This window comes from Triturus cristatus, chromosome 9 (genome assembly GCF_964204655.1).
Source record: "Triturus cristatus chromosome 9, aTriCri1.1, whole genome shotgun sequence".
Classification (NCBI taxonomy): domain Eukaryota; kingdom Metazoa; phylum Chordata; class Amphibia; order Caudata; family Salamandridae; genus Triturus; species Triturus cristatus.
The window spans coordinates 531,217,475-531,232,622 of record NC_140592.1 but is presented as its reverse complement, the minus strand read 5'-3'; the positions used below and the strand labels follow the sequence as shown (position 1 = coordinate 531,232,622).

Here is a 15,148-nt window from a genome sequence, read left to right as displayed (position 1 = left end):
CCATTAATGGTAGGAGTGAGCTAGATGGGTTAGTAAAAGAAACCAGACCGTCATTCGCATTCATGGTCATTTTATAGTAGTCTCCACCTATGTGTATGCCTGTGATGTCTTTGTTCTTTCAAACGTTTTCAGCTAAAGAGGGTGAGGGCACCGTTGACTATGCCTCTCCGAACTGGGAAGGCGGACAAGTAGCTCCCATTAAAAAATGATACTGGGTCTCTGGAACCAGCAACAAACCAACCTCAAAATCTATGGTTGTGCCCAAAAGTTACCTATGTTTGGTCTAGCAACTGCCAGTTCACCTGATCAAACGCATTCTCATTGTGTCATGATATAACAATGCTTTGTATACTTTGACCATGACTATGATCCAGGCAAGAAAGAAGAACCTCTTGTAGGAAAGAAAAAAAGAAAAAGAAAAAAGAAGAAAAAGAAAAATCGGACCTGGCATATGACCTGCGCACAGCCAAGTAGAATGAGTATTTAGGATATTACGATCACCAGGCAACCTCCAAACCTATTGCATCAAGCCACTTACTGCCCTCTTGAGATACATCCCATTAATACTTATCATATAATGGACCTTTCTCTCAACCCATCGTCACTAAATTGAAGTTTCCTCCTTTTATATTCCCCTTTGCTCAATCCAGCATAGTCCCTTTTGTGGATTTAAGGAATTTCTTTTGGTCGGAGATGGGTTGTAAACATTAGACATTGTATTGTGTATACTGCACCTGCGTGTGAAACCATTGTCATCTGGCATCCTGCATTGTTGAGGTTACGCTCAGAATGTTGATTTTTGCAAAAGCAGTTTTGCAATTTCTGCTATTTTACTAGTGTTTGAAGGGAATAACTGCTTAAAAAAACCAACTTGCATTTTGTTTCCATGTTGAACAGTGTTAAACATTCAATCAGTGCATTTATGACTTTGGCGTCAAAGGAAACAATTTTCAGGCTGGCGCAATGTCAGTCAATAGTGTATAAAGTAACATTATCCCTGAGGTGAGGTGGCCACCGCTGACTGTCTAAGCATACACAATCAAAAATCTACAACCCTGAATATTAACAAAACATACGTGATTTTTAGATCACTGGGTACTTTATGTACAGGAATTCCTATGCCTAATGGGACAGCAGTTCCTAAGAAAAAAAAAAAAGGTCATATCTACCAACCCTGTGTACCCTTCGCCATTCCTTATATCACCACTGTCAGATCGTGCAGCAACTTGCTGTGTCTATGTATCATGGACCCCCTCCATTATTCGGTACATCAGAGCTCGAAAGTGAATCGGCAGCTAATTTCTGTTCAGGTCTGTGTCTGCACTGTTTTATAAATGCTGAAGCACACTTGCACTCTATGACACTTCGACCTGTTTGTTTTATTGGAGTTTCCAAAGTCTTGTCCACCTCATCTATTAGACCCAATACATCTCTAACTTATTTTAATGCCTTCACAGCAGTTCTCTTTCTCTATACTATGCAAAAACATTGATGCAGCAAGGGTAGCCACACTGATATGCAGAGGTTATTGCAAATGAGCGTAGTGGAGATTGCAGACCTTATGTGGTCTCCTTTTTCTCTTTCACTGGCCATTTTTGCCTTGGGAATCTGTGACCCAGTGCTAGAACTCTACACATTAGGTACTTGTTGGTGCTTTCCTCAGTGGTCTTTTCAAAAATCTCAAAATCGGTCAGATTGCATAATGAGATCAGTCAGCCTGGTGGTCTACCTGCTGTCTAATGTCTTCTGCCCTCCCAAAGGCTCCTATTTACTTTCTTTTGAGCTAAGTGTTGGTGATTCATGGAGCAGGGGCAATGATTCCAACTTCACTAGCAATTTTTGCATGAAGAGCTGAGTTATGTGTAATTGATTAGGTAAACCCTTCAGTGGTATTAGCGTGCAGTCTTTGCCACTAATCCCTACTCAGGTTTATGAGTTCAGCAAACAAGAAGTGAAGCATTTCACAATGTAGGCACTATTTATATTTGCAGATGCACCTGCTTTATCCAGCATGAAAGTGTACAATCTTGAACCAATGCCACCTTCAGTTACCATACCAGGTCCAATTTGCAAATGTCTTTGTTGGTTACAATCTATTTTACAACACTCGCCCACTGCAGCCCACAAGTGTTACCATTCCGATACTGGGATGAACAGTACCTTATAGTTTGTCAAGATTCGGAATCATATTAGCTCATCGCTTTCTCTTCCTGTAACTGGGTTGGCACCCCTGCTTACTTTGCTATCTTTGAGAACAGCGCAAAGACATGGCTGCGCTGCCACACTTTCACGGTGTGCTCACTTAGCACTACTCTCCGTCCTTCACCCAACTATACCTATGGTGCACGGCATGGTGATTCCAGAGTCCATCAGCAGCCCACTCCATGGCTCTCCTTTTAACTGACGCCACCTCATCCAAGCACTGTGCCAACAGATGCTGGCTAGGTTTGACACTCAGGTTTGTGGATTTATAGTCTAATTTCTTCCTCCCCATTGGGCAGGCTATCTTGTCACCACTACCGTAACAGCCTTCCTTTTGGTTGTAGGCAGAACAGTGCCTCACCTAACACCTTCAAGCAGCACTTGGGGTGGATTCCAGCCACTGAGTATCACCCTATATGAAAAGAGGATAGAACTACACTGCTGGTTCAGCAGCCTGCTCAGCGTTGGTCACCACCCCCTTCCAGAAGGGCCCAGTACCAGGAGACGTAGCTGCACAATGGCAGGTGGTCCTCACTTTAAGTGGAGGCCTCCTCAAGGATGCTAGGGGAGAGGAGGGAGCTTGCTTTCATTGTTTTAGCAGGATTTGGAGGAGCGCCAAAAAAAGCAGCTTCTCCATTTTCCTGCTGGACTCAGCCCTCACATATAACCGTTTGGGAGCACCAAAGTTTTCTTCACAAACTTAGGAATCTCATTTAGGCCAGGTGAAAATGAAAATTCTACAAAAATGTTTGTTGAAATGTTTTAAGCATTATAAGGGGCTAGCAATGAATCTCTTTACTAAAGTATTCAGGGCAAAAATAATTTCGATGAAGATAGATGGAAGTATCACAATGTGAGCAATACATTATTAAACTTGATATGTCGATGTGCGAAAACAGTTTTTGGTCCTAGTAACCCAAAGCTACCAGCTCATATTGTATTGGAATAAGGTCTCCTAAGGCTTCAAAATTGGCAGAGAAAAATAAAATCATATTTTCATAGGATCAGTATGAATGGGCAGAACTTGCTGTGAAGTTTAACTTTTGGCGACTGGAAATATCCAGAAAAAATTAAAATTCTATACTTACAAATGAAAAATTTCTGCAGAAACTATTTAGTAGAAAAATGAATGGACACAAAGATTAGCCATATTGTTTTTAAACGGGAATTGACACAAGTTAAGAATGAGAGATCATAGAAGAAAGATTTGAAGGCATAACAATTGCAAAATATGTAAGAAATAGCTTTTGTACATCGCAGCCAAAATGCTACTTCAAACTTTATTAGTTTTATCAATGTTGGCAATTTGAGCCTCCTGGAAATTCAAATCAAAATATGTAAAATAAGTGCCAGTTGTGCAGGGCAGCAAAACAGGACTTAGTTCACTTATGCATTAGTGAGCATTTACATTTACGTATAAATTATACATTAAACCATTTTTGGCAAAGTATGGTATTTGCACAGTGCCATCTGCAGCTATGCATGATTTGTGCATGAGCAGATAGTTTTTGGATCTGTGCTCTATACAATATTTAATATCTCAAATTGTACAGTGTGATTTTTTCTCCTATTCTATGATCACAGTTGTGGAAGGCAGAGTGTACGCACATTTGTTTTGTTTTTTACACAATTCCGTAATGGCTTATATTAACTGTGATATAAACTTAGGGCCAGATGCACGACCAGAAAAATTGCGCCTCGCAAATTGCGACTCATTTGCGAGTCGCAATTTGGAGGTGCAATTTGCCATGTACAACAGTGTGCTTAACACTGTTTGCAATTCCCAATGGGGGTCGCAAATTGCGAGGCTCAATTAATATTAATGAGCCTCTCGCAATTTGCAGGCCCATTGGGAATGACAGGCCCTCCCAGGTATGGTAGCCTACTGGGCTCAGCAATCCACCATGTCTTGGACTGCTTTTAAATAAAGCAGTTTTTTTGTTTTTTTAAATGTAGCCCGTTTTCCTTAAAGGAAAATGGGATGCATTTAGAAAGAAAAAAATGAAAGTTTTTTTGTTTCAGTTTTTAAGGGCAGGTAGTGGTCCCTGGGACCACTGCCTGCCCTTGAACAATATTTTTAGAGACAGACACAAAGTGGAAGGGGTCCCCTTCCAAATTGCGACTGCATTACCACCATCTTGAAGAGGGTGGTAATTTGCAAGTGTTTTGCGACCGCAATTGCGCAAAACATTCATACATGGGGTTGAGACACGCTATTTAGGAACTGTACATGGCCCTGGGCCATTTTGCATGCGCAAACGGGTCACAACCCCGTTTGCGCATGCAGACAAGGGTCATACATCTGGCCCTAAATGGAGAAATAACAGCTAATTATAGCGAGAGTGCCAGCTACAGGTCTCACCAGTCTCTATGGTCTGTGCAAACATCTCCAAGCCTTCGAGTGGCTGCGGAGGCTCTGCCGGCTCTTCGACCTGCTCCTTCAGGCACTCCTGGGCTAGCTGCATGCTTGTGGTCATGCAGGAGGACCAGCTCTGTGACTCTGACCCCGTGGGTGCTGAAAGTAGAAAAATAAAGAGAAGGTCAGTAAGAAGCAGGCATTTACACAAGGCCATAAGATGGAGAGCAGGATGTGGACGCCCTCTTCTTCTTGGTGATCTATGGTGCAAGTATTTAGGCAAATTAGGAAGCACAGACTCATGAAGGATATAGCCACATTGCAGGATAAGTACAAACATCAGGCAATGAATTAACATCAACATAGCAGTCTTCTTCAGTGGTTGCCCTATGCATTCCACATGACCTTGACCAGGAAGATGTTTTATTATCGCAATCATTCACTGGCAGGAAAGCAAAAACAAATGATGCAGAGCAACACAAAGCAACTGTTGGCATCTTCGACCAGCGCGCTAATGATTTTTCTAATATGGAGACTTCCAATACTGACTCTGACTCGATCTCAAAGATAGTTCTGATGTCTGTGCCTTAAGCCTATCACATCTGTTAAACCTGGGAAATGCCTCTGCTCTCTATGCTACTTCCCAGTAGGACCTGTGTAGTCTGAGGGATAATCCTGCAGTCTCAGACACTGTCCCAGTGGCTTTCACAGAAAATGTGCTTAGTTTTCAACGTTTTCTGTGGTTCAGTGAAGTTCTATTTTAACCAAAATGCTCATCTCTCTCAATGCTTGGAAAGCTACAGAAGAGGTCATGAAACTTAGTCTCACAGGAAGCCATGATTTTTCACTTTGAAATGTTCTCCAGCATCTCAAGATCAAGTTAATTATTTTCAGTCGCATTCTTTCATCGGGATGGTTCAGCCAGACAAGCTCCAGAAATATTTTTTGCAACAGCTAGTCACCGGCAGCAGATGGCACTAGTGGACATCGAACAAGGAGCCATGTAGATTCTGAATGAGATGTAAGCAGAATATATAAAGCGCTGTCATAGCTGGTGACACCACTTCCACAATCTTTTCTGCACTCCGATGATGATAATACACAGAGGACACATATTTCTCACCAATTAGTATTATTTATCTGGAGGGAAGGTGGGAGGGTGGTTGGCAATCTACGTCCATCCATTAGAAAGAATGTTGATAAGTAACTTGTTTTTTAATGGACTCCCCTTACATGAGCCACTTCCAAAGCATCCTTCTAGGAGGAGGCTAGAGCTCAGGATAAGCAGCAAACCACAACAAGAACGACTGAAGTACAGGTTTATTGAATTGGGCAGAGTCTGTCCCCGCCAATGTCAAAACGATGTTTACTTAAAGAATTTAGACAGGACCATGAAGACACTCAACAGATAGCTGGAACCAGCACATCGAGTAATAAAGCCAAAGTCACCCGCAAACCTCCCATTTGGCTTCATTAGTCAATTCACAATAGTGTTAAACAAATGGTTTGTTCAGACAAATTGTTTTGCTAACTAAGGGCCAGATGTACGACCACTGACTTTTGCTACTTACAAATTGCCATAAATTGCGAGTCGCAATTTGCGAGTCGAAAAAGTCAATGTACAACAGTGTCTGAGACACTGTTTGCGATTCCCATAGGGGTCGCATATTGCATGCCTCATGATATATTAATGAGGCTGTCGAAATTTGCGACCCCATTGGGAATGGCTGGCACTCCCACGGATGATGGCCAGCTGGAATCAGCAGACCTCCATGTCCGGGACTGCTTTTAAATAAAGCAGTTTTTTTTCTTTTAAATGCAGCCCGTTTTCCTTAAAGGAAAACAGGATGCATTTAAAAAATAAAAATGCAACTTTTCATTTTTAAGGGCAGGCAGTGGTCCCTGGGAACACTGCCGGCCCTTAAAAAATGTTTGTGCTTGCATTCCCAAATGGGAAGGGGTCCCCTGGGGACCCTCTTCCATTTGTGAGTGGTTTACCACCCTTCTCAGAAGGGTGGTAAACTGCTAGTGTTTTGCAACCACAATTGCAGTCGCAAAACATTCTTACATAGCATTTGGGGTCGCTATTAGGAAGGGAACGCCCCTTCCTAACAGCGAGTCGCTAAACACTATGCTGCGAGTCGCAAATTATTTGCGACTCGCAAAACAGGATTAGCACATGGCCAACAGGTTTTTTGCATGCGTAAACGGGTCTAAAACCCATTTGTGCATGCAAAAATCTGTCGTACATTTGGCCCCAAGTGCCTTCAAAACAAACAAAAACATCTGTGAATGTAGGCTCCTATTGGGTCTATTACAAGCAGCCTGTCCTCGTTCTACAAGGAAGAGGAAAAATGGAAAGAGGAGTTATGACTGACGTTGCAGGGGTGGTATATATATCAGAACAGTCCTTTCAATGCGAAAGATGGCGGCACACCAAAGTTATATCCAGGAGGTTTTATTGTGCTAAAAAAAGAACGACACGTTTCAGCCTGTCGGCCTTCGTCAAGTTCAAAGGTCATGACACGGCATCGCTGTTAAGTACGTTCTACGTAAACCATAGATACTGAAAAAATACTGCTTTGCATCTTATAAGCGCATAATATATAGTGTATTTATATTATGCGCTTTAATTTTCAGTTGGCCACAAATTTAATTTGATTTTCGAAACGTGAAGTATTGACCATAAAATGCTGAATGTATTTATATATTTTTTCGGTTAATCACGGTCAGCTTTACAAATCGTGTCATTTTGTAAATAATGTTGATTGATTGAATTAATTTCGAAAGATATAAGATGCAAAGCAGTATTTTTTCAGTATCTATGGTTTACGTAGAACGTACTTAACATCGATGCAGTGTTCTGAAAATTGTGGTCTGGCTGCCACGGCCGGCAGCAGGAGGCAGGTGTACGGCGTTTGGCTAAACTCTTTGAACGCATGCAGATATACGCCGTCCCAGCCGCTTCGACCCGTTGAAGATTATCCGGTGAAGCGATGCAGAGGAGATCAATGGATTGGTGAGTGCGGTGGAGGGATTTTCGTGCACATGATCCTGAGGGGCCGGCTGGCTCCGGAGATCGGTTTGCCGATTGTTTTGTTTACCCTGCCCACAACTATTTGTTTCTCTGCGGGTAAATCGCTAGTTCGAAGTACTGTCATACGACGTTGATAAATTTCATCATCGTGTCCGAGTTATACCGAGGAGGTGTTGTGCAGTGATATGAATGCCTGGGAGACAGAAAGACAGGCGGAGGCATTGTCCCTTTTCAATGAAAACATTGATACTGGTCATGTCGCTAATATTGTGACGGCATCAGGAGGCGGAGACGATTTGACCGTCAGACAAAATTTGAACTTACTAGAAAAACTGGCTAGAAGAGAACTTAACAAATGGTGGGAAGTTACATCACTAACCAACTACATTGAGGTGGGACATGTTCCAAGAGGATTACGAGTAACCATCATAACCACCTACGAGAACCCAAACCAGGAACTTCTCAAAGAATGGGTGTTATCCATGGCTAAAACGTGCAAAGGGATGCTCGAAATTCTTGTTAAATACGCCAAAATAGATCTTGAAAAAACCAGAGAAGATCTTGGTATTGTGAGCCAAAATCGATTTACACAAGGAGGATCAAGTGGTAGCGGAATTCCTTAAAGCTTTGGAGACCCGTCTGAAGTCGTATGAGGACACTATCAAAGCAAAAAAACAGCGCAAATGTCTGCGGAACAAAAAGGATTACGAAGAGGGCAGAATTTTGAACTACGCAAAGAGATTTTATTGGGCGCAACGTGATCACCGGCTGACTGAACAACAGAAGGAAGGAGGGATAAATTCCACTGACTCAAGCTCTGATGTAAGCACAGATTCTGAGAACCCCACCAGAACTGTCCCTTTAGGATTGCGCCCACTCACCTTCCTGCACGAGTTTCAGGTACTGAAACAGCAAAAAGAAAAAAACGAACGAACACCATCAAAAGAAGAAGGAGTAGGAAGAGGAAGGGGTTGAGGGCGACCACGAGGAAAGGGCGCAAACAAAAAAGAAAAACTAAGATTAACTAGGAGAGGAGGCAGTATGAAGTTTTGGCATGCTGGGAATATGAAAACAAATGTTAGTATGGATCTTGTAGAAAGAACCTATTATCAATTTATCTGCACTCAAGCTATTGTCGGGAGAAGAATCCCTGCTCAAATTGGGACTGTCATTTTGTCCAGTGGTTGATTGGAATTATGCTGATGTCAGAATAGATCTTTTTCTGTATATTAGAAAACTCAAACTGATGAAATTGCACATGATGCCTAAACGTCGAATACAAATGAGTGGAGTTTTAATAGCGCAATCTCCTTCCAACATCTCCAATCAATTCATGCTGGATGAGGTGGACACTATAATGGACATAAATGATTTAGATACCAACTCAGAAAGCCCTCCAGAGAATAATGTGGCTGATACCCTTAATGCGATGGGCTTTAGAAGTGACTCATGTGGTAAAAGTGGTTTAAAAATCAAGTCGAAATACAATCCCAATGTTTAATATGATAATGTTGAAGCCTTTCATTCCATACTGCTGCATGAATTGAGGGTCATGAGGAATGATGAGAAATACTGCATCAAGGACAATTTAACCAAGGATCAAAGAAAAGCATTGGAGGATCTACTGTCTGATTCGACACTAGTAATTAAAACCTCCGATAAAGGGGGAAATGTTGTAGGAATGGACACCATTTCCTACAAAGCGGAGGCTATGCGACAACTCAATGATTCTACTTGCTATGAGGAAATTACCTGGGGCACTTATGAGGATACCATCACAAGATATTATGAAATGCTACAGAATTGGTGGCAAGCTGGTCTCATTGATGACAACAAATTGAAATTTTTGAGAAACAATCCTCGAATTCCAAGTCTGTACTTACTACCTAAAGTACACAAGCATGCCAACACACCTCCAGGGAGGCCCAATGTTTCTTCAAATGGTGGTCTGTTTGAAAATACTTTTATCTATCCAATTATTTCTTGGCCCCTTTTGTTAAGGATCTGAGGTTGTACTGTAGAGACAGCACTGAGGATACATGATGTCAAATGGGACATGAATTTCCTACTTATCGCTTTAGATGTATGCTCGTTATACACCTGCATCGATCAGACCAAAGGGGTGGAAGCATGTCTGTACTATTTACAACGTAGACCTATTGATCTATATGAACACACTGTAATGTTAAAACTTATGATGTTGTACTGTCTTAATGAGAATATCTTTCTCTTTGATAAAAGATTATATTGCCAGGAATCTGGTACAGCCATGGGAACCTGCTTCGCCCCCAGCCTAGCGAATTTATTCCTGGGCTGGTGGGAGGAGCAGGTAGTATGGACTGACTCAAATGAATCATTCACCAGCCATGTGCCATTATGGCTGCACTATATCGATGACCTTTTCATCATTTGGGACGGTAGCAAGGAGAAAGCTGTAAGATTTATACCAAGTTTATCATGTAATGAATTAAATCTTACATTCACACATACAATCAGTGACACAGAATGTGACTTTCTTGATGTACACGTAGCCGTCCAAAGTAACAGACTGGTGACCAATATTTTTAGAAAAGAAATAGCCGGTAACTGTACAGTCCATGCTCGTAGTCATCACCCCAAGTCTTTGCTTAACAGTATACCCTATGGGGAGTTAATGCGAGCTCCTAGGAATTGCAGCACAGGTACGAGCTTTAGCAAAGAACAAGATTTAATGCTGAGCAGATTTAAAGCCAGAGGCTATCCAGAACAAGCATTAAAAATGCAATAGGTCTCGCCTTTCATTAAGTTAAAGCCATTTGCTTTGCTATACAATACCATTAGCAAAGCAAATAGCTGTAACTTAATCAAAGGGACCAGAGGGCCCAGATGTAATTTCCGCTACCCTTAGCATTTTGGACGTCCATGTCTTTATCATCTCTTATTCTTGCGGTTTCTGTTGTATTTCGTGTATGCGTCTCTATGGACTTTCTCTGCTGCACGCCATGTTTATTCGTTGCCTTCTGTACAGGTGTTTAGCACTAAAAACGTAACCATTATGTCTTCATTAACTGTTGACTAAGGATGATATGGAAAAAGCCAAATGATTTATTGCTAAACGACTGCCTCTGGGGTGAATTCAGGGTTGTGGGTGGGGACGGGAGGGGGGGGGGGGGTAGTGAATTCTTTGCGGCAGTTATCCAAGTATGCATACTTTATTACTCAGGGGTCAGAAGTCACTCAGGGAGTGGGACCAAAGGCCGTAGTATTTGCGGTTTAACATGAAGTTACATTTATCGTTAAAATATGGAGGGTGCTGAGGAATACGAGGCATCACTGCTTTCTTTGTGAAGAAACAGCAGGCCAACCTATGCTGCTTCAAAGACAACGCTGTGCTTCTTATTGACACAACGCAAACGTGTACACGAGCCCAGACTTCTAAGTAAGGCACTCAGTCATGTCAAGTCAATATTAACAGCAACATGTTACTTCCTGCATGCTAGGATGGCTGGGGCCCCGCAGGAATCCCCCAGGGTGGGCATCACCAGCCGAAAGAACCAAAACCGCCCTGTTCACCTAGTATTCACAGGCACATTATACAGTCAGCACGCACTCTACTTTAGGAACATTTCAGTTTTGGGAAACGTTTTAATTTTGTCTCCCCGGTGGTTTAAATGGTTTGACTGTTCTGCTGTTAGAGCTATTTATAACTGCTCTCAACTTTGCAAATCCTTAACACTTTACAGTAAGACAACACTGGTATACAATATCGTGAAAAGGTATTCAGAGAAGGTAGAAGATTAAAATTGAAACGGAAATAGATCAGTGCTTCCAAGATGTAAAATCATGCATGACGTTTGTGGCCATTAAGGTTTTCTCAAAGTTACATATTTACAGAGCAGACCAGGAATCTCTCTGTACTTCGCCCACATCCTCCAAGAAACCCGCTGTATTTACTATATAAGGCAGCTTGGCATTCTACAGCCTCGATGCGATTCGACAAGTTTTTTTGTTTTGTTTTACAGTTTTATATAGCGTGAACGAGCCCCAAAGGCTTCCGAGTGCTTTTCATGAGCACCCAATTATACATTACACAAGAACTGTATTTTTAAAAAACACGGGGAGATGAAGTAATTTGCGCAGAATGTTAAACCCACACCGGAACTTCAACCTGGTTCCCCATTCGAACTCAGGCCGTTAGGCCACATCTCGACTACATGAAAAATATTTCAATTTAAATGCCACAGTGCCCCGCCCCCCCTTTTAACTAAAGCTAGAGCAATTCCCAACTTCATTTAAATTTGTCTTGCAGAGGATTCTTTGCACCGCTGCTGTTAAAGACTCGACAAATGTACACATGCTGAAGTACCCCGTTGTAAAAACTCTTTCCTCCCAGTCAGTCCCTGCCGCACACTAGTGTCCTGTACTCTAACACTATTTGCACACTTGCATTAATTGCACCGAGCTGTCACCACAAAAAACACTACTTGCTGTGCGCCCCAGAGTACTCCATCCTGCTGTGGAGGAAAGATAATACAAGAAAAACCCCGCAAATACTATTTGGGGCCAAAATAAGAAAATACCCCCTACATTTCAGCCACTTCATACAATTTATTTATTGTCAACCTTAAGTTCGACAAATACAAAATGGCAAAGAGTGAGATCGTTGGTGATGTCAGGGGAAAACATCTTTGAGGTACTTTTGCTGCCACACATTTACATTTCAGTTCTTTTGTAAGCAGGGCGCCTAGAAGGTAGGGTGATTCAATCTAGCAGCCACTGGTAGTGATCCTATTTTTACTGCAACAATAATTGAGATACATTACCATCTGCTTTTGTTGCAACCTGGCTCTCGGTCACTAGGCCGAAAAAAAAAAAAAAAAGCGCTCGCCAGGCAGCTGTGGTTTATTTTTGCATCTCGCTTTCAAAGCGAGATGCAAAAATAAATACGCGGCAGAGCTTGTCTTTATGATAAGAAAGCTTTCACGGCAGAAGGAAGGCAGACGAGCCCGTCCAAGTGGGACGGCTCAAAAAGCCTAACAAAAATGTCACAAACGCCTCTTTTCTAATGGCTGGCCACCGTTTAGCATAAACGGTGACACCAGCCAATGGAAAAGAGGGGCGGGGCTTAAAGCCCCTTACAGAAAATACCTAGAAACATTAAATCTCGCCAGCGAGACTGCGCATGTGCGCAGCCCATGCTAGCAGAGACCTAAAAAGTGTTGAGACAAGCAGCCGTAAAATTGAAAGATACTAAACAGGAAGATGTCCTATTTTTTTTTCATAAACAAGTTTATTCGTTTTACAAAAGACATACACCAGCCCTATCACACCATAAATCAACAATCGAGAGTGACAGTCACAGAATCCCCCCTCCCCCGCATACAGATATAATGAGACAAGGAAACGATGGAACCAATCAAGCCCCTCGTGATTAGACTACCTCCCCAGCCACTCCCCCCAAATTCTACGGTATCTCTTGGGGCAGCCCCGTGCTGCATACATAACCTTCTCTTGCGTGGCACACCAATCCACCCCACTCCGCCAACGTCCCACGATGGGAGGGTCAGGACACTTCCACAAGGCCGCAATGTCTCTTAGCAACCACCATGGCCATATTAAAGAACAGTTTGTCATTTCGTGACCCATCCAATCCATCCGTAATGCCCAGGATCGTGTGCTTGGGGTCGTGCGGGACCTCCCACCCCAGAACCTCAGAAAGCTCAACCTCAATGCCCCCCCAAAATCCTGCTAGAAGGGGGCAGGCCCACACCATGTGCAGGAAGTCTGCGGGATCATGGCCACACCTGGTACAAGCTGAGGACGGACAAAGCCCAGTGCAGGGAAGACGTACAGGGGTGAGATATGCGGCGTGCAGGTAGTAAAGTTGCACCAAGCGCAGCCGAGCGGAGGCGGTGACCGTTCTAGGAGCCATAAGGGCATCCTGACAGTCCTCTTCCTCTAAGGGGTCTACCCAGCCCTCCGATTGCGCCCGCAGTCTGTCCAAGGAAGTCGGGTGTTGTTAATCAGTGTGCGATAAATACGGGAAATGCCTCCCTTCACCAGGTACCCGATCATAATCTGGGCTTCCGGTGGGCTATGGTCAGTCAAGCGTGTGCCCGTCGCCAGGTGTGAAGATGTCCTATTTAAGTCTAAGGTTACAACTGACAAGGCCAAATCTTCCACTATTCCTAGAATGACCACCTTGTTTAATGCCAGATCAAACAAGTTGAGATATGTTATGAGAAAACATTGGGGCCTAATACAATCAGATCCTGTAATTGGTCATGTAGTTGGTCATTCCCCCACAATAACATACAAGAGAGCGCCCTCTCTGAGGGATAAATTGGTCAATAGCTACTATCAAACGGAGGCCCCCACTACCTGGCTAAGAAGTGGTAGAGCCTTCTTTAATTGCAACGCCTGCAAGGCGTGCTCAAATAGCCGTAAAACCTTTACTACATCTAATGGGAAAGAGAGATCGATATCCAAATCTATCACCTGCACAACTGATTTTGTCGTCTACTGCCTACAATGCCCATGTAGCTTTCGTTATATAGGTAGCACAAAGTTGCCTGTAAAAAAACGCATTTTAGAGCATCTAAGAGCTATAAATAATCATGATTTCAACTATACAGTTGCGGGACATTTTTATAATATCCATAATAGCAACAGACAGCTCTTAAGCTACATGGGACTAGATCGCATCATGAAAAACATTAGAGGGGGCGACCGAGAGAAGCAATTGCGTATCCTTGAATCAAGGTACATCATTGACCTGAACACTAGGGCCCCTTTTGGCATGAATAGGGAAGAAGAATTGGCTACACATATAGGGATGTAAAGAAACCCCCCTACCCCCTTTTTGTAATCTACCTCTAGCTGCCAATCTGTTTCCACAGTTGCATTTTGTATATACATTAATTTGTTATTTGGGATATTGAGGATTTTAGTAAAGGTGTTTTCACATACACTCTCCAGTCCATTATTATTGGAAGCGATTGGCGCAATTTGGGGTATTGGCCCATTATTAATCTAGGAGAATCCCCATTTGGGGCATTACATTTTCCTTGTGCCTTTGCGACAGTATAAGGGGAGTGGAGCCAGCTGGACCCCCCTATATTACTGGAACTGGTTATTTGATTGTTTATTTCTGATTTGGGGCACCAACACACTTTACATTTCATTCATGCACTTTATTGGTTTATTCACACACTTTGTATATATGGCATATCTGGTCTGGCTCGCTGCTGCATACTTCTACATTTACACAGGACTGTGGTTTTCATGATTGAAGTCAGGTCAAGTGGGTTATATATTTATGATTCATTTCACTTTATCCACAGAGAAACATTGACTACTCTCTATTGTTTCATCGACCAACTAATGCTCGCTATAACCTGCCTATACAAGCCACTCGGCAGAGGGCATATGTCCCTTTCAATATATGATTATGAATTAGTGATTTTTTTAGATGTACATTTTGATTATATATATTGCACATATTCTATGTGCATTTGTACGCTGTTGCGGTGTTGGTTTAATTGATACAACTTCAATTTGCTTTATGGACACAA

General features: G+C 42.6%; 1 protein-coding gene across 1 annotated transcript in view; it reads right to left on the bottom strand.

The window, feature by feature from the left end:
* The window catches only part of ATG2A (autophagy related 2A), a 2,561,659-nt gene that overhangs the window by 2,426,055 nt on the left and 120,456 nt on the right, over positions 1-15,148 (bottom strand). Inside the window, exon 3 of the mRNA XM_085625535.1 lies at positions 4,565-4,717. Coding sequence (XP_085481661.1) covers positions 4,565-4,717 — 153 coding nt within the window. The remainder of the gene's footprint in view (positions 1-4,564; positions 4,718-15,148) is intronic.